The sequence below is a fragment of the Contarinia nasturtii genome, unplaced genomic scaffold, assembly GCF_009176525.2.
Source record: "Contarinia nasturtii isolate CC-2019 unplaced genomic scaffold, AAFC_CNas_1.1 Cnas_scaffold_1037, whole genome shotgun sequence".
Lineage (NCBI taxonomy): Eukaryota > Metazoa > Arthropoda > Insecta > Diptera > Cecidomyiidae > Contarinia > Contarinia nasturtii.
Genome location: NW_022198383.1, coordinates 4,589,149 through 4,614,784, shown reverse-complemented (window position 1 = coordinate 4,614,784; position 25,636 = coordinate 4,589,149). Strand labels below are relative to the sequence as shown.

Genomic DNA, 25,636 nt, shown 5'->3' with positions numbered 1-25,636 from the left:
TTTTGCCAGTTTTTTTTTTGCTTTCATTCATATCTTTTTTGTCTGTCACCTTATTTGGCAATCAACGCAAATAATATTGTTCGAATTTTTTTTTTGCATTTTTTTTAAAATGTCATTTTGTTTTTTGTCTGCGTGTTGTCTTCTTAGTAAATAGTTAATTAATAGTTTTAGCTCATGATCTACTTTATAAGTTTTCGTTTTTATTTTCTTTTTGTAGTAGTTGTTCTTTTAAATCATTTTTTTCTGTGACATTGTTCCTTATATATTTTTTTTTCGCTGGCATATGAATTTCATGCTAGACGCCTGTGTTGCTGTTGTTGTTTTTTTGTCGTAAGAAATGTATCTAATTTTAGGTTATTCATTAGAAATATACTAATAAGATTTTCTCATCCGCAGCGTTTCATTATTAACATGTGTATTGTTGTGTGAAAAAAAGCGCTGAATAATGAAACTAAAGAATTAATTGCCTAGTGTGTCTAAAAAAATCAATACATTTTCCCCGTTGTATTTTCTACAAAAAGTCCATTCACCTTTATTTAAACTGACCAAAAATTAACAATATCTTTCGCCCACATTTACACTTATAGATTCTCTCTTGTATTCTCTACATTTATATAATCATAAGACGATCATGGTGCTGGTGTTCAGTTTAATTTTTAGTATGATTCATGTCGCTTGTTTTTAATTTTACTTGGAAAACTACAATTCTGACCATCCATATCCTAATTTATCCTTTTCAGAGCAGTCGATCACGCATATATAAAAGTACCAATTTTGAAAGGAAATATAACACAATCACTTTTGACTTTTTACATTCAAAATTATTCACGAGTCGAACACCAACAACGATCGATTTCTTTCTTCTTCTTTTTTAAATTTGTTCTTACGTTTGGAATATCAATATGTTATGCCCAGTTTTTGATCAGTTCGCAACAAGTGCCTTGTTCAAATGATTCAAATATAAATGTGTTCTTCATTACTTTTTTCTCATTTTTTTTTGGAAATATAGTCTACACTTTAACACATTAACGCTCTAAATATGTATATATAGTAAATTTTAATCAAATAGTCCGTATATCAATTGTTAGGTGTAATAATAGTAAATGCATAAGTAACAAATATCTTCTTTATTTATTTATTCGCCGCCCACCGTATTTCAGTTGTTGTTGTTTTTTTCTATTCGTATCCCATATTCAGTACTAATATTTTGTGTATGTGTATTGTATTTTTTTCGCTATATTCTTACGGCTAAAATATAGGTCATCATTTTATCGTTCATAACAATTACTGAATGTGCTTCTTTTAATCTTCTTCTTTTTTTCTCATGTGTTAACTTGCATTTTGCAACCTAATGTGGGCTTGTCTTTTTGTTCACTTGAATTTGTTTTTTTTTTGCGTACCGATTGATGGTGACTTTCACATGTAAATACCTTTCCCAATTCTACCGAAATTTTGCCCTTTTTCCCTATAATCTTCCGAATTCAATAAAGAAAAAATCCTTTCAAACACACACAATGCGGCTCATTTATTATAGGTCGAATACTAGTACTTTGATTTTAATTTCAAATCGGTTGTCATTTAATTTCGTCGTCATTTTTGTCGATACGCTATTTTCTGTAAATTTTTGTTGTTGTTGTTGTTCCTGTTGTTAATGTATAGGCTTAGGTAAATGTGTTCAGTTATTATCATTATTCATAATTCAATAGTATAATATAATTGTTTAAGTTGGTTTTTGCTTCATTCATTTTTTTTCTCGTTATATATATATATCTTTATTTATTTATTTTAAGAGTCTTGTTTATATGTTTCCTTTATGTGTCTTGCTTGATTTTCTGTATAAATCAGTTTTAGAGTTATACTAATATCCTCATATTAATTTACATATATAATTAATTCAGCTTTGTTCAGTTAGTTTTAATTTTCGTTTCATTTTCACTGTATATATGTATAAAATGCAGGTGAATATGAGTCTGAGTTGTGTTGTCGTCTAGCTCTATTTGATTCCTATTTTCGATTCGTTTGGCTTCATTTTACTTGGTTTCTTTCATATTACGTGGTTGTTGTTGTTGTTATTGTTTTAGTTGTTGCTTTTTATTTATTTATTTCATATACTTCGTATTTAAACTAATTTTCTGTTTGAAAGAGCACAATGAATTTTGTTTTTGTCATAAGCACGGACTACTATACTTGTTAAGGGATACAAATTTCGGTACGTTTCACCATGGAAAGCATAATGGAATAAGGCAAATTATGTGCACACCTTTCGAATTGTGTGGCTTTCTGGATGACTAACACAAAACATGCTCTCTCTATTTTTCACTTGATTGACAATTTCTTTTCAAAATAATTTCGGTATAAATCCAAAAGAAACGAAGACATGACACTTCTATTTCTTTAAAAATGACAATTAAATAATTCGATGCGACAGAGAGAAAAAAAAACAAAGTATTTGTTCATGCAGTTATATCTGGTACTAAGATGATGATGATTGAGTTGTGGGGGGAGAAGGAGGAGGGGTAGTTCATTTTTTGTTCGTTAAATCAGTGCAAATAAAAAATAGTTGTTTCATTTTATTAGGACTATTGTATTAATTAGCGTATGTGTTGTATACATTTCATACCAATTTGTTATTGTTATTTTGATTTTGGTTACCCTGAGTTGAACTGTCTCACTATTTCTTTTCGTCGTGTATTTTATGTTATGTAAATTCTCATATTCTTTCATTCTGTTCAGTGCTTCTCGTTTTTTTTTCTATTGCTATTGTTTCTGGTAAAATCGTTTGTCTATCGCATTCGTACAAAAATCAACAACCGATTTGTCCAAAATATTTTTAAAAATGAATGAACAAACATCAATAAAAATGAACAAATAAACAAAAAAAAATCTTTCTATATATAAAAAAACTGTGCAAAAAAGAAGAAAAATCAACTGTTTTCACTTTGTATGATTTCGTTATGTATGCTTCAATATGAAATTCATCTATCGAGTAGGTACATCATACATATTTTTTTCTCATTCACTACGATTACGTTTCACTGTCTTTAACATTAATTCTGAGGTTAATAATTCATAGTTTTGAGGCTACTTTGTTTGTGAGTAATGCATATTATTTACGTATCGGTTGCATTTTGTATCATAACTTTAATTTTGGTTCAAATTTCCCTTCTTGTCTGTTCTCAATTAATGAGCATGCATGTGGATTGTTCCTTGTTCCAAAGAATTGAAAAAATATCTATATATAAATTTTATATCAACACAACATCATCGTGTGAGGAAACACGAATCACTGACGCGATTCGCTATCAAAAAATCAATCATAATGTACTCTCTCTGTGTGTCTCATACGAGAGTGTGTGTGTGTATGAGAGAGAGAAAAAACAACACCCTGCTATATTCCATGAACAAATAATATAATAATAATCATAATAAATTGAAGGAAAAAAGAAGAAGATGATGAATATTCTCCCTTTAGTTTGATTTTTTTTCATTCAATTGAACTAGTTACTAACGATAAGAAGATCATTTAACCGTAAATCATTAAATCTTAGATCTATAATTATTTGTCTCTATTCTCTCATGAACGTATTTTTTTGTTAATATTTTGCTTGCTTAACGCGATTTCGGCAAGTTGTAAATTAGAACCCAATAATATATAGCGTAAACAAAAGGAATATTTCTTGATCAATTGCTCTCTCTACTTCTATCTCTTGTAAAAAAGATTCGCTTTAACAGAACAAAAAAAAACTCTTTCTCTACAATCTTCTCTAACATCTTAATGAGAACAAAAAAAAGTCGCATAAAAATGTTTGTTTGTTTATGTATGTAAATGTATGTGTGTGAGGACGAGGGGAACAAATACTATCCCAACCGAAAATATGTTGAGAATCTGCTGCAGTTATTCGAGTATTAAATTAGAATTTTTTTATTTACATACGTAGTACAATCAAGATCAATTGATAACCATGAAAAATAATCGATTCAAAAAAATATGATCCTTTTTTCTAAAAAGCTCGCACCAATTTTCATTTTATGTTTTTTCTTTTCTTCACATTTCCTTACGAGAAACAATTAGTCAACACTACGGTCCTGTATTTTTGTCATTATATAAATTTTTTGTATCTTCAATTGCTGCAATTATTATTATTCTCTCATTTTAATTTACGATTTTTTCTCATTTATCTTTGCCTGCCTTTCTCACATATCACTAAATTTATGATATAATAATTGTCTTGTGTATCAAATGTGTTTGTGTGTCTGTGTTGTTTTAAATATATGTTTGGGTACATACTTACTACGAGTCTGAGCAGTTAGCAAAAAAAGGTCTACAAACACATAAAACAATTAGGTTTCGCCCAGCGCCAAAAAGGAGATACATTAGGTGATGCGTTTGAAGCGACGTTGTTTCATTGATTGTTACATTTGCTGACGGCTCAACGGATGTTGAATGTGATGAATTTGGATTTGTTGCGGATGCAAGTTCAAATTAAGCAACGGCGATTGCGATGTCAACATATGAGGCAAATGATGAATTTGTTGTAGATGCGGATTCAGCTGAAGCTGATTTGTGCTTGGACCCGGATTGTATTGGAACTATTTTGGTTTGAGACCCAAATGAAAATATCGTTGTGAAAAATGGACGAAAAACGAGAGAAAAAGAAAAGAAAAGAAAACACAACGAACGTTGATATAAATATTTTATCATTTGGCACAAATATATTGTGTGCTGGTTCAATTTAAAACTTAAAGTTGAATGAGAACATCTTATAAAACATTCACAAAAATAAATTAGTTCCTTAAAAATTATATGAGATAAAAGAAGTGTTTGAAAAAAACTTACCGTATTGATAGCGATCGGCTGTGGAGGTGGCTGATACTGTTGAGAATGAAAATGGAAAAAAAAGAAGAAGAAAAACCAAATGTAATTAATATATAATTGAATTATTTAAGTCAAAAGGTACATTTGCAAAACAAAATGTCAAAGTCAAAGATTGAAAATGTGCCTGGCCACAATAATACTTATGGAAAATAATCAATAAATGTATGTGTGCCTACCTTTTGTTGATGTTGGTGTAATTGGATGACATGGTGTTGTTGTGTGTGATCAAGCTGAATAGTTTGCGGCTGTTGATGTTGTTGCACCTGTGACACTTGCGCTTGATGTGGCTGTGTAGTAATATGATGTGCTTGAGTAGTTTGGGTAACAGGAACCGATTGGTGATTCTGAATTGTCTGTTGTGTATGTTGTTGTTGTTGCTGCTGCTGCTGTTGATTAACTTGAGCCTGTTGATTTGACTGCTGTTGTTGCTGTTGCTCATTTTGTGACGTATTCAATGCATCAGTCGAACCATTTGTGTCGAATTTACCGCGTTTGAAGCGTCCATATAATGAACTATACGGCAAATTGTAATGAATAGCTGCCTGATTGACAGACATTTGACCCAAACGAACCGATTCCAATGCTTCCAGCATAATATCCTCTGACCATGGTGTTGGATTTGAACGTGACAATTCAATGCCTTCACGTTTACAACGACCGTACAATGTACCAGTTGGAATGCCAAATTCAGCGCTTGCTTTTTGCACCGATGTGTGGCCACCACGAATTGCCTCCAGTGCACGTTCTAAATCTTCTGGTGACCATGTTGTTGGCGCTGCATTGAATGGTGCTGCCAAACGAATGCCCTCACGACGGGCAATTTTATAGAGAGTCGAAGATGGAATGCCGTATGCTTTCGATGCTTTATTTGCCGATATTTGGCCGGTGCGCAGAGCGTTCAATGCACTATTCAGTGAGTCTTCGTTCCACGATTTGGTTGGGCCATCTTTTTTCGGTGTATCAATGCCAAGACGATGAGCACGTTGCCAAAGTGTGGTCGATGGAATGCCATATGTCATGGATGCCTTTGTTAAGCTCATATTATGGCTGCGCAGGGCTTCTAATGCCGAATCCATATCTTCTTGTGTCCAAGTTTTTGGACTATTTTGTGAGCTCTTTTCATTTTGTGATGTCAAATTAGTGTATTGTGGCGATGAACGGTCTGACGATGATTCATTCATATTGACAGCGTCCTCGCTAGTATCTATTACAAACAAAATGGATTCGCAGAAATTTCAAAATTAGGTTATAATTTGTGAGAAACACAATGAATGTTTAATAATGATAATAACAATGATTGATGATTCACGGTGTGACACTAACGTGCTTTTGGCAAAAAAAAGACGCTATTCATTTGAACACGACAACTTAAAACTAAATGAAATGTAAACGTGTGCTAATTTACTTACCCATTTGATGATTTTTCGCTTGCTTGGATTTCTTGCTTTTCTTCGGTCGTGTCTCTTGCTTCACGATACTTAAGTCGATCTCGTGAGTACCTTGCGACTGTGGCTGATGCGGTGTCGATGGCTGTGAAGGCATTTGCTGGTTGTGAATTTGTTGGACTTGCACTGGATGATGATTGTTATGGGATTGAGCGGAAATTTGTTGGAAATGATCGATTTGCATCGGTGTCGCATTGTTCGCTTGGGACTGTTGTTGTTGTTGTTGATGTGGCGTCGACGGTTGTGAAGGCATTTGCTGGCTGTGAATCTGATTCTGTGCTTGATTCGAATTGAGATTGTTATGCGGCGAATGTGGCTCTTCTTTGATATTTAGCTCGGGCTCCTGTTTTACCACAACGCCTGGCTCAATTTTGATTAATTGAGCTTGTGGATGGGATATATGATGTTGAATATGTTGCGCGTAAGCCTGATGATTTTGAATTTGCTGCTGTTGCTGCTGCTGTTGTTGTTGTTGTTGCTGCTGCTGCTGCTGCTGCTGCTGCTGCTGCTGCTGTTGTTGTTGTTGTTGTTGTTGTTGAGACGATGGCGGCGGCGGATGGTGCGCATATTGTTGTGTAATCTGTTGATAATGCTCGAGTTGCTGCATCGAATATTGCACTGGCGCCGCACGATTATCAATTTCTAAAGTTTCGGGATCAAGTGAACGGAGCGTTTCAAATTTAATTCGAACATCACCATTTGGCGTTAAGTCTATACGATCCATACCAAAATATAATCCAACATAACACAACACACGAGTTCCAAATTAACCAAAGTCGAAAAAAAAGTTTTTCCAAAAAAAAGAACAAACAAAAATGCATTAAAAACAACAAAAATAAGACAAAACAATATTTGACGAAACAGCAAATTAGCATTATGAAATCATTTTTTCTCGGTCGTTTCTCATGCCATTTGCACTTAAATGCTATATAAGAACTCTACCGATTAACGACTGTATTTATGTGTACGAAAAAAAAAAACAACAGACAGAATTAAAAAGAAAACGACTGTTGCGAGGAAAATGCATAATAACAGTAATAACCATAATATATCAAATAATATCACCACATAAAAATGCACGATAATACGTGTATCGAAATCTAAATCTATAATAAAGAGAAACTACAATACGGCTGGCATTTTAGTGTGCTGTGTTTTTTTTTTTTTTACTTCTTCTTCATGCTGTTGTAGTACGTGTATATTCAACGTATTTATATAGAAAGATATATTGGCTGCCGTTCATGCATTAACAACCATTTATAAGAAAGTTTTACACCGCAAACTTCGACAAACGATGACGACGGCCGCGATGGCAGCGGCGGCAACGACACAATAATAATAAGAAGAAGAAGCAGAGAAAAAAAAGAAATTCAATTGAACGAAATTGTGTATGCATATCGATACAAAATGTGAAACTGATTAAAACTCAATTTCTGATCTAAATTCGTCGTTTGTGAATGCGTTGAAACGATGAATGAAAAAAAAAACCTTAATGAAAAAAAAACTCGCCTAAAGTGGATTGGCGTTTCATTTGCTCTAAAAATGCCATATCGTTGATACACACGGTCAAGTACAAACATGCAAAAAAAAAAAATAATATTCAAAAAGAAATTCAGAAAATACATGTGGACGAGAAAAAACGACTCATTTTTTCTGTAACCCCAACCAAAACTACTTAAGACCAATGAAATTTTTTACAATAGTTTCAACTAAAAAATAGTGGTATTCTACATGAAATCGAATATGGTTACTTACTTGACAAGTCTCTGGCATCGCTAGTCGACGTACAATTAAGATTAACGCTTTCCGTTACTTTGACTGGTGTTGCTGTCGGTGCAGGTGGTTCTGGAGCAAAATCTAAAAATCCCATTGGAACACCAACCATTTTGAAATTCACAATTTTTTTTTTTTAGTTTTAAACTTAATCACACACACACAGTCGTTTCGATACAACACTTAAAAAAATATATGTATATAATCGAGTCGTTTAAAATGAATTTTAATAAAAAAAATTCTTCTTTTATTCAATTTTTCAAAATTTCCATTGATACACTAAACAAAACGCCTTTCGGATGTGTATTTTTTGTTCATGGTATGCATGCGAGGAAAAAACAGGTCCTTTAACTCGACTCTCGTTGAAAAAACTTAAACTCTATTCTTTTTTTCTGTAAATTCACTTCTTTCTGCTGCTTCGTTTTTTTTTTGTTCGACCGTATAATTTGTGTGTATAAGAGGTGAATATCACTCGGTGTGTTTGTGGATGATGATATATGTACAGTGTACAGTGTTCGGTGTATATATGAAGCACACGTTTTTATTTGTGTATAGTATTTGTAATAATTCTCTCTGTCTCACTCTCCGCGTGTCCGTGTGTTTGGCGTACGGTTCGTCAGCGTGTGTACGTATTTATATACATATATACTTATATGTAACGAATGAGAGAAAAACACTGTGTGTATGGGTTACCGCAAATAGCAGGTTAAGTCTTCGTCAACACAATAAATAAAATTTTAACACACCAACATGAAAAAAGTAATTCTTTTCTTTTTTTGTACTGTACACACGTATACACACTTTTATATTGGTAGATGATTTTTTTTCTTCATCTATATATCTATACAAATTCAATTTGACCATATAACCCGAACGAAATGAAAAAATAAATTGAATTTTTCAAACAGTTTGCAAATGAAGTTTTAAATTAAAAAATATTCACATGATTTGTTCGTTTTTTTTTCTTCGCATCAAGCAAAAAAAAGCAATATTTATAAAACACTACACAAAAATTCAAAACGGATAATTGAATGATAAAACTTGGTTAATTTTTTTCTTCTTGTCAGTAGGCCGAAATGAAAAGGATCGAAATATAAATTTGAATCGAATAGATTTTTTAGTTGATGGTGATTAGCTGGCTGTGTATGTCTTCACCGCAACACCTGTAAAACTTCCACTAAAATACACTTTGTAAATATTAACAAAGGCTTGGTGTACTTTTTTTTTGAAAAATGTTCGGTGTATAAAGCATCGGAATGGCGGCTGCTGTCAAGGTCACGACAATAACCGTAAAACTAAAATGAAAAAATACGAAATATCCAAATAAAATGTTGCATACGTTCGATGGCTGGTCGCTACTGCAGCAAACTATAACCGGATAAGAATGGATAAACCGGCACTCAATGTACGCAAACACACATTCATGCACATACACAAACGTAAATCGAACCGAAAAAATTGCTACGAAAATAAAAATACCGAACGAAAAATGTCATTAAGCCGAAAAAAATGGTTCAGGTTGAACGTTTTGCCTCGTACGTAATTGCTTGGAGTGTGGGTTATGGTGTTTATTATATGTCAGCGGTAATATTCGTATTGAATGTTTCGGTTGCATTCTTCGATGACGATTTTCTATTTGTAATTGAATATTTTAAATGTATTTTCTTCTTCTTAAGAAACTATCACTATCAATAATCGGTTCACTGAATTCACTTTAATGAGAAATTAAACTTATTTGTTTTTCTTTATTTTCATCTCTCACTCAAATCAAAATGAACACCACAGCACATACTTATTTGCCAGCCGTTTTGTTGCATTAAATGAATGCCAGGCATAAATAAAGTATTCGATTCGAGGGAAAAATCAATCATTCTAATAATATTTTATTGAAACTTTTCATTGATAATTTCAATCGATAATAATAACAGTAGTAATGAACCTCGTTGTCAACATACATATATTTCATCGATGAAAACTGCATGTATATACATCCTTACTACCATATAATGTATAGTTATCACCCGTCTGAAGTATTTATTAAACTTGATAATAGAAAGAAAGAGGGGGGAGAGAGTGGAATAGAGTGGGATAGAGTGAGATCTGTGAATATCCCGAAATCAAAATCTTTGCCATTCAGTTTTACAGCAAGTTCATGTGTATAAGGAATCGACCGTCGGTCTTTCACCTCACTTATATAATTGCAATATCGCAGTGTTAAACACAACACACGGAATATTCAAATACAAACAGCCAAAAATAACGAACAAAAACGAGCGAGTGCGTAGCTGTGTTAGAGAAAGAGACAAATAATAACGATACAAATGTCATTTCACTTTTCAATTTTGTCTGTTATCTTGAGTTTGCATCTCTTTGTATTGGCACTGAATGCAAAGGTTGTCTACAAGAAAAAAAAGAATTTTATAGATTTCAAATCAATTTCTCTTTTTATTTTAAATTCTAAAGACGAACATGTCAATTGTGCCAATTGTTTTAGTTCATGGAGGCGCCGGCAATATTCCTGATTCTCGTGATCATGGTAAACTCGTTGGTTGCAAATTGGCATTGAAACTGGGGTATGAAAAGTTAGAGTCTGGTGGATCAGTTCTAGAAGCGGTAGAAGAAGCTGTTCGCAGCATGGAATTGGATGAATATTTCAATGCGGGTAATTTTCCATATTTTAATTATCTTATCGAAAGTAATAAACTGTAAAATCGTTTTATTGCCATCTCAACAAGATAATATGTAAACGACTTGAAGTAATTTCAATTTAAATCATATGTTGTTATCGTTTATTCTCCCAAAGGCTATGGATCTGTCTTGAACTACGATGGTGACGTTGAAATGGAAGCAAGTATTATGAATGGTAGTAATTTAAAGGCGGGATGTTGTACTTTAGTGCAAGACATATACCACCCCATCACTTTGGCGAAAGATGTTATGTTGAAAACAAATCATACATTCTTGGGTGGTGTGAGTGTCATGAAATTCGCAAGAGAGCAAGGATTCGAGATATTGCCACCCGGTTCATTGGTCACCGAATATGCCAAAGAAGCACTTGAAGAATATAAACGTAGGCATAAGCTTGGTTTAGATGTTACCAATGCGCCCACTGAAATCGGTGACCGTCGTAAAATTGGTGACGAAGTTGGAACGGTTGGAGCTGTTGCGATCGATAGTGATGGTAATGTGGCTGCAGCCACATCCACTGGTGGAATTACAGGGAAACTACCTGGACGCATCGGGGATACTCCGATACTCGGATCGGGCACATATGCCGATAATGTAATTATTATACTCATTCAGATTATGTAAGAAACATACCTTTATGGATGAAACAAAAATGTTTTCCTCTTGGTTTGATTTGTAGTTAGTTGGAGCCGTTTCAACAACTGGCCATGGAGAGTCAATTATGCGATACAATGTAGCCCAACGTATTCTTCAACGAATGCTACACTTGAAGGAAAGCGCACAAAATGCAACTGAAATTACGTTGCTTGAAATGACTGAACGTGTTTCTTATTCAGCCGGTGCCATCACTCTTGATACAAAAGGTGATGTTGGCATATCATTTACTTCTAAAAAAATGGCCTGGGCCTATCGTAAAGGAAACAAAATCCACAGTGGAATTCGGCACGGTGACAATTTCATTGAAGATGCCTGAAATTGCTCTACACAATAATAATCAAAATATTTTACGCAAATGTATTCAAGGTTTTTGGGAAGTATTAATAATTTTGGATTGATATATTCGAGATTGATATATTCTCGGATAATTTATATCCTATTTCATGGAAATAATTGCGGTATCAAGTGTTAACAATAAAATATACAAATATACACACAACGAAGTAATAATAAATCGTGCATTGAATTCTTTTATTCTAAAAATGTCTACTATTATGCTAATTTTCATTTTTCTTACCTAAACCTACAGTCAAAAGGATAAAATATAAATTCAATTTCATAAAGTTTGTTACAAGTATTTTAAATTATATAAAGCACACTATTTTGGTCAGTTGTCGCGCTGTGATTCATGCGCTTCAATGTAAGCATAACAGAACTTGGTCTCTGGATTTTTGTATTGATTTTCGTGTTGAACGGAATGTGAATCTGTTCGACATTTTGCTAAACATAGTTCGAATTGATCTCTAACCGTAGCAAATAGGGCAGTTTGACGGCCAGAAGCCAGTTCCATTGCTTTCTCCAGAATTGGTCGCTATTTTAAAAATGGACATTTTTGAAAATATCAAATGTTTTTGTGAAAATATAAATTCGATTTGCTTCTGAACATGTAACATACTTTATCAGGACTCAAACAACAGCTAACACATTTTTCATAGACAGCACAACACCCTTCTGACTCAGTGCATGTATCACAATTATACTGAACATTTTCATTGGAATCACAGCATCCATTACTCAACACATTACTCCGAGAACAGACATAACCCTCTTCATCAACGAGCAGAGTTTTCCCTTGCACCGAATTTCGACATCCTTTTGATTTTCCACCATTCGTTCCATTGTTTATTGGGTCTTCACGCCAAATTAGCGGTTGTTCTCTTTTATATGTAATTTCCTCAATGTCTTTATAACTATTGCCACTCTATAAATGGATGTGCAGAAAAAAAATGTGTCATGTATAAAAAGATATGAGACGCAGGAAAATGAATAATTTGCAAACTTACATTTCCCCACAAATTGACCAAACAATATGTCAATGACAACAAAAATATAATGGTCAGAACAATACGTCGGCGTAGTATGCGAACGAGTGCAGCATACCACATTGTATAAAAAAATACACACAAAAAATCAACGAATTACGCAGTAGATTGTATGGCTACGGTGAATTCATTTCGTCAAAGCACACAATTAGTTTCCACATAAAGTGATGGCTAAATTGGTTCGTAACCAAATCTCTCCCATCTGGTTCAATTACTGTGGCCAGTGCATTTCCTGGAATCGGATGGGATGTGTGCTGGTTTTTTTTTCTTTCTTTTATTGTATCAGATAGCGTTTACGTCAAAGTCATGATAAAAACAAATGTTACAAACAAACATTAAGTTGTTTGCAATGATGATATTTGGTATGAGTGGAAAAATGAGATATTTTCAATGAAAATTTACACAAAACCATATTGTTGTTTTCGGATTTTCATTAGAAACAGGTGGTTCATTTATTTTGCAGTAAAATCGACATTTTTCTTCGATAGAAGTCATGAATTATTCGATTATAAAAAAAGTCGCTGTGAAATGTTTTTAAAGTCAGCTGTAACATCAATGGCAATCCCAGAATTGATTAAAATGAAGTTGTCATTGCGCTAGAAAAGTTGCCACCCGGCGAAAAGTATCTCATCGTTTCAAACAAAAACACAGTCTCGTGTTTCAAATGTATCTCTTTATTTTTGGCTTTTCATTCAAGTAATTTAAATTTTTATCCAATTTCAATGAGGTAATTCGGTAAAACAACCAAATTCGTAATTATACCAATCAAGTTTGAATAAAATCAATGTGAAATAAAAAAATAGTTATTAAAATTGGTGATATGCTTTGAAAATAAAGCAATTACATGTTTGCTTATTCGCTGCTGGCTCATTTTCCAACGTGAAGTTGGTTGCTTCAATTGTGCACCCGACACACTAGACATACACACAAATACATCGAAATCATACTGTGAGCAGTACAAATACACGCAGGCAATACACATTGCGCTGCCCAGTTCAATGTTGGATTTTCACTATTCGCCTGCTGTGAGTGTGTAGCCCATACACTTCCAATGTTACAAATGTACAATTTTTATATACGGTCGCATCATTTGTAAACTTGTTCACAAGCTGTGAGTTCGTATTCAATATGGCGGCGTTTACAAAGAACAAAGTCGAATAATTTTGCAGCCGTATTAACGTTGATGTTGTTTTCATGACAATTAATTCGCTAGAAAGGCTATCGTTTTGGCCGCAAACATATTAATTAAGAGTTTCGCATTAATGGTAATGCATGCTAGAAAACCACAACGTTTGAACGATGGGTAAATATCATATCAACCTATATATAAACCACTGTATCCACATACGCACTTGGGTGAAAATTGGAATGAAATTCATTATATTTTTCGTGTGTAGAGTTCATGTATAGAAAGAAGAGAAAAAAAGTTTCGCCTTAATTTTTTTTTTCTTGTCATTTCACCATTTTTCACACAAACTAAATGTACGATTCTGTCGATACTCGTAAATTTTCGAAAGTTTATTTTTATTTTCCATTTGTTTTGTCAAAATTGCATAAAGAAAATGTGATTATTCAATTTGACGAATTTATTTGTGGCAATTTTACATTCTCTGAATGAATCAAAGTTGAATTTCATCGCCAATTCAAAGTCATTTTTTTTTTCTTCCAAAAAATTCATTTCAAAATATTTTCAATGGCTCTTTTTTCGTCTCATTTCAGGTACTTTGAAAAGCATCAATCCCATCCTTATCAGGTAACTAAACGAATTTTTATTCCACTCTCTTTCTGTCACAAAACATACATACGAATGTATCATTGGCAATATTCACACACAAAAATAACTAATGTGTGGTGATTTTTCGAAAATGAAAAATTACCAATTCATTTCGGTTGAAATGCCAATGTTTATGATAAGTTTGCTTGGGACATTTGCATTAAATTCGTTCGAAATAAGCAAATTACATACAGAAAATTATTTCGTACTTTTTTTTCGTTCGTCTCAACGACGTATAATAAGTATGATTGTGCTTGGCTGTCAATGCTGTGTACAGCCCAAAATGAAAGTTTAACTGAACTCTCGCGATCCCATTAACCAAAAGCCAAAACACACGTAGACCAAACGCCTATTGGGAAATAGTTTCACACAAAATTCTCACATTTATCGAGTCATTTATTGAATAAGCAATATTTATATCATTAAATTTTAATGAAAAATGCACAGACATCATACGTTTCGTTCTCTATGTGTTTGACAGTACTCTGCGTCATTACGCGAGGGGTAATTGAACCAGTTTTCTTGATATTTCTATTAAATTATCCAGTCCATGTTTGATTTTATACTGCCTTTTCGCTCAAAATTGACATTTATCTGCACCCCATACATTTTTATTGGGTCAAATTACGATTTTTGATGAAAAATCACGTAAATCAGTACAACAGCGTCGAACGATGGCTGAAAAGAGAGGTTATATTCCATCGCCAATTTCTTTTTAATGATAATGAAGCAAGAAATTTCTTGGTTTTTTTTTTATGTTTTCTTCGGTACTAACATTGAAATGCACAATTTTGAGGCACGTAAAATGATTTTTTTCTACGATTTTTACGTTTACATATGAGCTTATATTGTACAACGAGGTCAATGGATTTTCCAAGCAGACGCTGTCACTTTTTACTCTTTAATCCGATACTTTGATCAAATGTTCTTTGTGATTTGGCTTTTAAATTCACATTTTGTTTTAAATATTTGCGATAAATAGAAAATAATTTGAATTTGGTTGGTTTGTAATAAGTATGGAACGAAAAAAAACGAAATTTTATATTGACAAAGCACTTGATACGAACCTAGCTAAAATCTAAAACCACCACTAACAAAGATGAATTTCGATCAAATTATCTGTACATTTCTTGTGATGAAATCCAATTTGTACGAATTCCTGTACAATTTTTATTTTTGATGACGATAAAATTGACCGAAACACGATAACAACGTTTCAATTAAACGACTTGAATTTCGTATGCATATTTATCGTTTCTTTTTGTTTGTTTGTTTTTTAGAGTTCGAAATATAGTTCCAAGAACCGGGACTATGAACGAGAGGCTAGCAGTAGGTCAACAAATTATATACGCGGCAGCGAACGTGATTTGTCGCCGAGCAGTAATGTGCCAAGTGGCGCATTAAATGGTAGTTCATATCGTTCAGATTCGCCCGATTTGGATTCGCCGCGTGATAGTCGAGACCGTTCGGATCGTTATCAAAGCTCTAGTTATATAAAAATTAAAGACCGTGGTAGAAGTGATTATAAAAAAGAAAAATATATAGACAAACGTGATAGAAGAGATCGGGATGCTGAGCATCGAACGAACCATGATCGAATCGAGATGTCTAGCAGCAGTCGACGTTCTTCGAAACTCAGTAAGTACATTTTGGTCAATTTCATTCACATTCAAACATTGCATGAAATCGATGAATGACTGGAATATCACTGAATGCCCTTTGAATATTCAGTTAATGAGTAACAATTAAATCGATTCACAAAGAAGCGTTTTGCGCTTTATTCATTTCATTATTGAAAACAATCATTAACAACCCTAAGTCAAAGGCAACAAACATTAAAATAGCCATTCATTTGATTTCATAACATTTTTGTATGGTATTCATTGAAATGGTTTTTGTTCCGATAAAATTAATGAATGGGCATTTATTTTCGTACAGTGTACCAGCCATCAGACAAACGTTCAGGTTCAAGAGAACGTGATCGGGATCATCGTGACAGAGGAAATGGGAGCAATAACAACAGTTCAAGTGACCGAATAAGTCGATTGTGTGACTGGAGTGAGCATGTCAGTTCGTCTGGTAAAAAGTATTATTACAATTGTAAAACGGAAATTTCACAATGGGAAAAACCGAACGAGTGGCTGGACAAAGAGGATAGGTAAGTGCGCACAAAATTGGTGTTGAGGGCGAGACTGAATTCTGAATTAATTCGCATTTCTTTTTCGATAGGATGCTATCAAAAGAACAGCATAGGGAATACAGAGATAAAGAACGGGATAGAGACAGAGAAGACCGATTTGCTCGATCTTGTAAGTTTGAGAATCAACGTGATGATTTTTCACATGATCCGATGTGAAATTGAATATATTTTCGAAATAAAATGTTTATTTTCTCTATTCACAATTCGCAGCATATGCTAAGCATTCCAGTTCACGGAACTCCCGACTAAGATGGCCACATGATTCAGACAATGTACAAAGCCATCGGAGGCGTACCGAAGGTAATTTTACAAACATTTTTGTCCATGCATAACTTTTTCACACGCTATTCTTTTGTACAATTCAGCAGACAGTCAAGATAATATGGACATCAGTCCAGGTGATTCAACTCCAACATCGGAGGCAAGCTATTCGCATTCAAGTACACCAAATGCGCAGCCACAAAAAATCGTCGATGGTCCAGTATTGTTGGCGAATGCCCGATTAGCATCGCATCCCTCAACGCCGAACAATGCACAGCTGAGTTATACAACGTCATCATCTGCTTGCGCTATTAATACTTCATCGTCATCTAGTTCTGGTAATAATTTAAATTAAAACAATAATTTTTATTAATCGTCAACCACATCCGCGCATCATCTTGAAAGTTTGTGCTTTCGATGCTTTTGATTCATTTCCGTTGAACTCTGTATTTTTAATTAACTTCGGCACTGAGTCCGAAAATGACACGATCTATTAAACGTGCATATATAGTAAAGAATATGTCAACACATTGCATTAAAGTGAATCCGATGGTTGGAAATACAATTTCCGCACATCATGTCGATGTCGATGACGATGAATGATGTAATTAAACATTAAAGTATAAATAGTTAAAAGTTTTTAAAAGTTGGTTGTCATCGCACATTTTCCATAAGAAAAAAATAATTTTAATGATTTCATCTTGAGCCACAAAACCAATGAACCATTTATCGGTATATAAATCATGCTAATTATGTTCGTTTTTTTCTCTTTTTCTCGCAGCATCAAAATTAAACAAAAATTCAGAAAGTAATTCACTGCACAACTCAAATCTGCCTACATCATCTCCTTCGACGGCCCTGATACACAGCGCCAATAGCACGACTAGTAGTAACAGTAATTTAAGTAATAATCACAGTGGTCAACATAATTCAGCGTCGCTATCATCGTCGCCGTCGTTACCAGTAACGTCATCAAAAAAGAACCATCATGCTGACAAATCGATGGGTCATTCAAATGATTCAGCTCAACATTCCGGACTGAATAGTTCCGGTTTGGGCGATGGAAATAATCAAATAGCGAATAATAACACTAGTAATTCTTCAAATAGTATAAGAGAACATGCATTACATTCACCGTTGTATAATTTGCCGCACAATTTATCGGCTCTTAATCATTCGAGCAGCGGTAATGGTAGCAACAGTACAAGCGGTCAATATGTGCAATCAAGCATGATGACACCACAATCAACTGGCTTAGGTATTGGCATTTCGTCGCAATTCTCAGCGGCTGGACTAAAGTCTGATGGTAGTAGCACTTTAAATGTCGGCGATGGTCACGGTCCGCCGACACCAACTCAAGAGCTCGATATGACGACTGATCATCGTAAATGTAAGTTCAACAATTATAAACTCATTAAAGTGATGCGAACTTTGATTGTGCTGAATTTTAAATGGATTAATGTGATTTGTTTTCATTCACAGTGGATGGAACATCTGCGTCACTGAGCAGCCTGCAAGGTGTTTCGTCTCAAATGCTTCGACATCAAGGTCCGAGTCTCACACCAAGCTTAGCTAACTATTTTCGTGCCGATTTAATCGCGCATGTTACCAATTGGCCTGCTGAAATGCTAGAGAAACAGGTATGACCATTTTTATGCCAAGCAAAAACTTTTAATTCGATTTTTACTTTTGCTTTCGATCTTACTTTGAACTTCGTTTAACTTTGATTTGATTGGACTTTGTATGCAGTTTCGAAAAGAGTTGAAACTGCCTGAAAACTCGTGTATTCGTAAAGTACAGTAACTTAATATTACGTCCAAAACTTTGGCTTCATAATAGTTATCGACTTCAAAAAGTTTTCCACAAATGATGCCGTCCGCATCGCTTTGTTTGAATTTTATCGATTGCTGAACCAATTACAGTTTTAAGATGCCTTTTTAATCTTGCAAAACACAAACAAGACTTGTGATTTTTAAGTTCAAACAACTTTGATCATTTTTATTCAATTTATATTTGAAGAGAGTTGAACGTCACATTCATTTGTAACACTATTAAATATTGATGTGTGCACGATATTTGAACATGTATTTAATGATGAATATTCAATTTTCAGGCGCAATTGGCATCGGATGAAGCAAACATCATTGGGAATTTACAGTGTACTAAGGTGTCGGCAGATCTAAAATCGGCTCGTAGCGTAGTTAGAATCACAGAAATTACAGCAACACTACAAGAACAAAAGTAAGTTTTTCATCGTAATTATTACGCCCTTCAATTAATTCATTCATTTGGTGATTCAGTTTTCTTTATTTCCTTCGTCACCATTTATCACATTTAAAATTGATGTAATCTTTTTTCTTCAAATTTTCTAATAACGAAAATGTGTTTATTTTCATTTTTCCCCCACAGAGTACTGTACTTGCAAAATCAAATACGACGATTAGAAGAACTCAAATCACAAAATTCATTTATGTCTGAGGATCTATAGCCAATTCGTGTCCGCGTTATTAAATATATAAATATTATACAACATTATTATAATGATAATTATTAAAAACAAAAAAAAAAAACAAAGTAATAAAACAAAGTAATTTACAAACTAGAATACGGAAAACAATGAGAGAAAAAGAAAGAAAGAAATCATAAAAAAAGTGAGAAAAGTGCGAGCATCGCAAAACAACAGAGGAAGAAAAAGAACATAATAATCGATATATAAAAATGAGAGGAGTGTGCAGCAGTGTAACTGGCTACTAACAAATTATCCAAAATCTCTTGGGCAATGTGTGTGTAATGTGTTTCGCTGCTGCTCAAGATGAAAAATTTATAAAAATAGTAACTCTTAACTGCAGAAGAAAACAAAAAAAATGGATAAATCTAATTGTAATTTAAAACATCAACAACACGGAAAATAGTAACATCAACCAAAAGAAAGTCTTTAACATCCACCAAAATATGAATGTAATATGAAATGACCAGTTTCCCATCGGTGGCATTTTGACTCTCCGCATCATGAAAAACAAATAATAGTGGACATCTATCAATCAAGTAAATTTATAAAATCTATTTAAAAACAAAAATGAAGCAGAAAAAAACACTGAAAAATTGCATCCAATCAAAACTACGAACGTATTCGAGACGAACAAAGAAATTTTTTTTTTAAACAAAGTTAAACATGCATTCGTTTGCAATCAATAGACAATTGTTCAGGAAAAGTTTAATTCGTGTTTTGTTGTTAGAAATCAGACAATTCACGTTACTATGAAGTAGATTTCGGTGAAATACATTCACACAATTTTTATCACTAAGAGTTTGATAAACCTTTAAAATCTCTAGAGAGCTCCTATTAATCTAATTTTACATTCATTCGTTTTTTAAGTTAAATTCATCACTCTCACTGGACTATGGAAAAAAATAATTTGTATATTTGGTACAAAAGAAAAAAATATATTCAGTTGAATTTTGTCAATCGTTTTATTAAAGAAATGAGACGTATTTCTTGTATAAATGACTCCATTTCTTATTTTGATTGTTTATTAGCAACTATATTTGATTGTTCTGTGAACAAACCACAACCACTTTTGATGATCTATTTCATTTAATTGTAATTTTATTTTGTAAAATTACTCGGTTTGGAAAATTCATTCATAATACGATTCAAACATAAGGAGAAAAAGGAAAATAAATGTATTCAGCGATGTTTTCATCTAATTGAACGTTTCGTGTTTGCTAATAGAGTTTATATAAAGTGAAAAACACAAACATACACACATCAGATTGTTTTTATTATTTATTTGCATTCATTGAGTATTTAATGTCAAGGGAATGGCAAATATGGTGTTGTCATTTAGAGACAATGGCAGATTTCAAAAAAATAGGATTTAGCTACCAGCTGAAATTGAAATGCATCCAGATAATAAAGATCCACCCAACACAAACTCCATTCTCATCGAAATGAAAGATAGACACTCTCTCATACACACACATACAAATACACACACATAAACAGACCCACGCATTAATCCAAATCGATCACATAAAAGACTTTATAATGAAGAGTTTAGGCGAAATTGATGTTTATGAATTTAATCTAAAAATGAAATCTAGATGCGATATGCAAAACACAACATTAAAACAAAATACGACATAAAAATAGGAATATTATTATTTATTGAAAAAAAAAAAATCCAATTGTTCTGTTCTTTTTTAGAAAAGCAAAAAATAAACTAAACAAGTGAAATGAGGAAAAAATATTCATTAGTTTTAAGGTTTTTTTCCGTTTCCTTCTCTCTTTTTCTCTATTTCTCACACAATAAATACACTCAAATCCCAAAAAAAAGAAATAAAAAACAAAAAATTGACCATAGTGTATTTTTTTATTTTTTTTCTATTTTCGTTTCATTACATTTTTTTGTATACTGCTCGTTGAGACTCTTTTTAACAAATAGAAAACATAGGATTTGAAAATCTTCCGTGGTATCATAGACCAATGGCTATGATCAAATAAATTTCATGATTAATGCTAGATATGTGGCAAATAATAACAAATTTTAATGTTTCTCTCTATCAAATCATTGTTTGCATGAATAAAATCAATTTTAACATTAATATCCAGCATGAACTAATTCGTACCTTGGACCAGTCGATGGAAAATGTTTGTATCCATTCAATATAATGATTAGAGTACATAGAAAATAACAACAATGGCATAAAATAAAAAAGAAACAACTAATTGGTTCATATAATTCAGAGTTTGTTTTCATTTGTTTTTTCGTTAACAGACGAAATTTTTGTTTGGAATTGGCTTTTGAATTTAACTCAACGAAATTTGAGTGGAAATCGAAACGTTCAATAAACAACGTTTGGGATTCATTTAGTTGTCATTCAAATTTATTTGAATTTTATGACTTTATAGATTTTTTTCCATCATTTTTTCTATGCCATTCAGTTTCGGTAAGTAAAAAACCTGGCTTTGCATATCAATGCTACGATAACAAATCTACCGCCATAAATACTCAAACGGTGCATTGTTTAAAAAAGCAGAGAGATTAAAGTCATAAAATGTATTCATGTTTCAAGTAAAGTATTCTATTTCCAAATGTGCACTCAAGAACGTCGTTAGCATCTCAGAGAAAAGATACCTTCACGTACATCATTATCCATTGTCTCATTTTCTTCTTCTGCAATGTTATATAGTTTTTTTTGTGGTGCGGGGAAATTCCCAATGTAAACACATTTAAAAATCAAACTGAACTAGAGTGAACGCTCCGTTACTGGCAGTAAAACGTTCATATAGAGGGCGGTGACTGTTATTCACTTTACACAAATCAAGTATATAGCCGGCAACTAGATAGTTGACATCAGTTTGTTTTTGACTCACAAACGATTCATATCGCACTTGTTTTTTTTTGTTATTGTTTTGTCTATGTGTTATTGAGCAACACTTTCATTAATTGTAAAATATTCGTATTTTGTTTTTAAATATAAAAAGATCAAAGAATGCATTGATCATCATCGAATTGTCGTTAGGATTTTATTTTTATTGATTTGACGATATAAATATTTTGAAATTTACAAAAATCAAAACAAACAACAAAAACATCAACGAGATTCAGAACAATGGATACTATACCAAATGGACCGCTTGATGATATTAAAAAATTAGGGGAAATATTGATTAGACGAAATTCAGAAAAAGGTAAAGTTACATATATATTTTTTGCGTCGTTCGCATCGATCGGACACAACGAAAAAACACAAGCTGTTTGACGTTTGATCTAACTGAATGTATGTTTTCAGAATATTACCGATTTTTACACCTCCAAGAACAATGCCGTTTGAAATGGCAGGCAACCACCGATAAATTTGTTCAACTTTTAAAAGAGCATGAACAATGTGTATTGGAAAAACAACGTCTGATAGACACATTGCAGCATGTCAGCTCAATGTGGGAGATGGAAAAAGAAGATCGTCGTGCCGCAGAACGTGAAGCTCAAAATTTTGTAAGTATTTCCATAAGACATTTAAACTTGTCATAATTTGACATTTTTCTGGATTTTCGCTTTAAAAACTCAAGCAAATGGATGTATACACATTATTTTCAAGTAACACTGTTACTATAGTTTGAACACATTTATTAATATTCGACACTTCTCAATTGCATGTCTACTTTGATAGAAACAGACATTGAATCACCTTAAAGAGCTGTTGAAACGTAATGGCAGCCTAGAACGAGGTGATCGACATGAAGAAAAGCGCTCCAAATTCAAAATCGACGAGAAAAGTAATGACGAACTTACTTCGACTGCATCGTTTTTATCTCGTTTATCCGATTTGACGCCAACTGATGAGTATTATCTTGAACAATGCGATGGCATTGTTGGAAGTCATCAATTATCTAAAACGTTTGACAACACAATATTTGCGGAAATTCATGGCAACGAGCATGAAACGAACATGTCAAAGTCATGCGCTACAGATGAAAGCACCAAAACATTCGTAGTCGAAAATAATCCAAACAAAAAACGTGATAAAATTTCCGATGAAAGTAGCGATGACATTCGATGTGAAAATAGTCGCAGAGTCCCACCGAAAAAACGTGTTCGGAAATATTTGCATGCATCAAAAGAATTTATACGGGAGAAACTATCGATACCGAAAGGTCGACGATCACTTGACGCATTATCAACAGCTGAAGTGAATCCAAATCCAATTTACGAGCGCATCGATTCCTCGATTATTTCACTCGATTGTGAAAAAAATTTAAACTACAATTGGGAGAAAAATGCAATCGCACCAAAAGACAATTCATGTGACCTGAACGCAACAAGACGAGAATCAATAATTAATCCAAACAGTTGCACACATACTTTCACACATCGCACAGCATCACGATCAATTATCTGTTTCGTTTGTTCAAAAAAGTAAGTTTTTTTGTTGTTGTTGTTGTTGCATAAAATGATATCTTAATTATGTATATTTATATTTCTAGATTCCGCTTTGGAATGGCGTACAAATGTATATCATGCAGAGTGTTTGTACATCATGACTGCAAAACACATTTGAAAACAACGTCAAAAGTGCGACGAATGTCAAAAGGTGGAAAGCATCCCATTGAACTCTTCGTAAATGATTATGTACCAAAAGATGGTCTAAGCGTTCCAGCGCTAATTGTTCACTGCGTAAATGAGGTATGTTTTGTTAAAAAAAATATCAAAAGCGAATCGATTCATTACAAAAACCGTTATTAATTCGATTAGGTTGAAATGCGCGGTTTATCTGAACGTGGCATTTATCGTGTTTCGGGCAGTGAAAAGGAAATCAAATCACTTCGGGATCGATTCTTTAAGGATGACAGTGTACCAGATTTGGAAAATATTGATATAAATGTGATTTGTGGTTGCATCAAAATGTTTTTAAAAGGTTTAACCGAACCGCTGATTCCGACACGTCTTTGGGCGGTATTTTCTAATTATGTTATGGATTTTGATGGTGATGACAACGATGGCAATATCCAAAAACATCTCCAGCATGAAATAAGTCAACTGCCAAAAGCCAATAGAGACACGCTTGCATTTTTGATTTTGCATTTGCAGAGGTAATTTTACATATATTCGGTGGACGTCCAATGAGCGATTTTTATTAAATTCTAATTTCATTGCAGAGTTGCAACATGTAAAGAAGTTCAGATGCCAATATCAAATTTATCAAAGATATTCGGACCTACTGTAGTCGGATATTCGTCAGCACAGCCAGATCGTGACTCTATTTTATGCGAAACATTCATACAAACCAACGTAAGTAAAAAAAAAATATACCAGAGAAAAAAATAGGTATAAAACATTGTTTTTCTTTTATTTCAGGTCATGCAACATTTCTTGAACATTCCGACGGATTATTGGTTCAGTTTTATCAGTGAAAACTTATATGCTTAAAGAAGCGATACCCACTAATGAAATCTACCTACCAAAAACAGTGACCTTTTTCTTTTCATTTTCATATTTTTAAACAATAAACTGTTTCGAACAATAGGTTTAATTTTCGGATGTAGATTCTCATTCATATGCATCCATTGTGTTATAGTTTAAGACAACCGCAATAAAAAGAAGTCATTACAATGCTAGGACAATATATACATCTTTTTTTATTTATTTTTCTAAACATGAATTGAATCAATACATGCACATTGCAAATCCCTTCTCAATTGTTTTTTTTTTGCATTTTTGCATTCTTTCGATATTCTTGACCTTAATCCCATGTTTAAATAAACATCGTTTCAAATTTCCTCTTTAGAGACGAAAAGTATGCGAAAAAACATTGTTTTTGATGTTTTCATTACTTGTGAGTTTTCGAATATCTTTTTTTTAAATGAATGAAATGCGAAAAGAAATTGAAAACATAAACTCCATGGTTTAAAATAATTTCAACAAACTTTTCACTTGAAACAACATATTCAAAAATATAGCGCGCATAAAATGAGTCTTGTCTTATTCTGGTGTTTATTTTTTATGAAACGTTCAAAAAGATGGCGCTGACATCGTCAACAAAACAAACATGTTGACGTTAGATTGGCAGCACTGAGTT

The 25,636-nt window shown here is 33.2% G+C and overlaps 5 protein-coding genes across 8 annotated transcripts; 3 read left to right on the top strand and 2 right to left on the bottom strand.

Annotated features, from left to right (window-relative positions):
- Nucleotides 1-3,890: 3,890 nt before the first annotated feature.
- Nucleotides 3,891-8,961, bottom strand: LOC116344540 (probable serine/threonine-protein kinase yakA). 3 transcript variants are annotated; one of them, XM_031773146.1, is made up of 5 exons: nt 8,077-8,961; nt 6,286-7,032; nt 5,053-6,080; nt 4,838-4,873; nt 3,891-4,590 (listed from the first exon to the last, which is right to left on the bottom strand). In XM_031773146.1, the coding sequence occupies exons 1-5, from the start codon at nt 8,204-8,206 to the stop codon at nt 4,414-4,416; spliced, it is 2,118 nt and encodes a 705-aa protein (XP_031629006.1). In that variant the 5' UTR covers nt 8,207-8,961; the 3' UTR covers nt 3,891-4,413. The 3 variants fall into 3 exon arrangements, with proteins under 3 accessions (XP_031629006.1, XP_031629008.1, XP_031629007.1); XM_031773148.1 differs by having other exon boundaries at nt 6,286-6,939; XM_031773147.1 differs by having other exon boundaries at nt 6,286-6,963; nt 8,077-8,960.
- Nucleotides 8,962-10,220: 1,259 nt separating this feature from the next.
- On the top strand, nt 10,221-11,942 carry LOC116344282 (probable isoaspartyl peptidase/L-asparaginase GA20639). The gene is made up of 4 exons (XM_031772754.1): nt 10,221-10,487; nt 10,558-10,756; nt 10,898-11,376; nt 11,462-11,942. Exons 1-4 carry the CDS (start codon nt 10,416-10,418, stop codon nt 11,753-11,755), a joined length of 1,044 nt encoding a protein of 347 aa, XP_031628614.1. The 5' UTR covers nt 10,221-10,415; the 3' UTR covers nt 11,756-11,942.
- Nucleotides 11,930-13,135, bottom strand: LOC116344283 (UPF0454 protein C12orf49 homolog). The gene is made up of 3 exons (XM_031772755.1): nt 12,783-13,135; nt 12,395-12,700; nt 11,930-12,310 (listed from the first exon to the last, which is right to left on the bottom strand). Exons 1-3 carry the CDS (start codon nt 12,882-12,884, stop codon nt 12,107-12,109), a joined length of 612 nt encoding a protein of 203 aa, XP_031628615.1. The 5' UTR covers nt 12,885-13,135; the 3' UTR covers nt 11,930-12,106.
- A 496-nt stretch (nt 13,136-13,631) lies between these two features.
- On the top strand, nt 13,632-20,819 carry LOC116343830 (WW domain-containing adapter protein with coiled-coil homolog). 2 transcript variants are annotated; one of them, XM_031772088.1, is made up of 11 exons: nt 13,632-14,124; nt 14,541-14,574; nt 15,876-16,233; nt 16,534-16,753; nt 16,825-16,904; nt 17,006-17,095; nt 17,164-17,394; nt 17,838-18,446; nt 18,539-18,696; nt 19,170-19,297; nt 19,466-20,819. In XM_031772088.1, the coding sequence occupies exons 1-11, from the start codon at nt 14,084-14,086 to the stop codon at nt 19,542-19,544; spliced, it is 2,028 nt and encodes a 675-aa protein (XP_031627948.1). In that variant the 5' UTR covers nt 13,632-14,083; the 3' UTR covers nt 19,545-20,819. The 2 variants fall into 2 exon arrangements, with proteins under 2 accessions (XP_031627948.1, XP_031627947.1); XM_031772087.1 differs by having other exon boundaries at nt 17,161-17,394.
- A 1,617-nt stretch (nt 20,820-22,436) lies between these two features.
- LOC116344018 (rac GTPase-activating protein 1-like) lies at nt 22,437-25,183 on the top strand. Its single transcript, XM_031772378.1, has 7 exons — nt 22,437-22,751; nt 22,853-23,055; nt 23,231-23,976; nt 24,045-24,243; nt 24,313-24,650; nt 24,717-24,849; nt 24,916-25,183. Exons 1-7 carry the CDS (start codon nt 22,673-22,675, stop codon nt 24,985-24,987), a joined length of 1,770 nt encoding a protein of 589 aa, XP_031628238.1. The 5' UTR covers nt 22,437-22,672; the 3' UTR covers nt 24,988-25,183.
- Nucleotides 25,184-25,636: the final 453 nt, after the last annotated feature.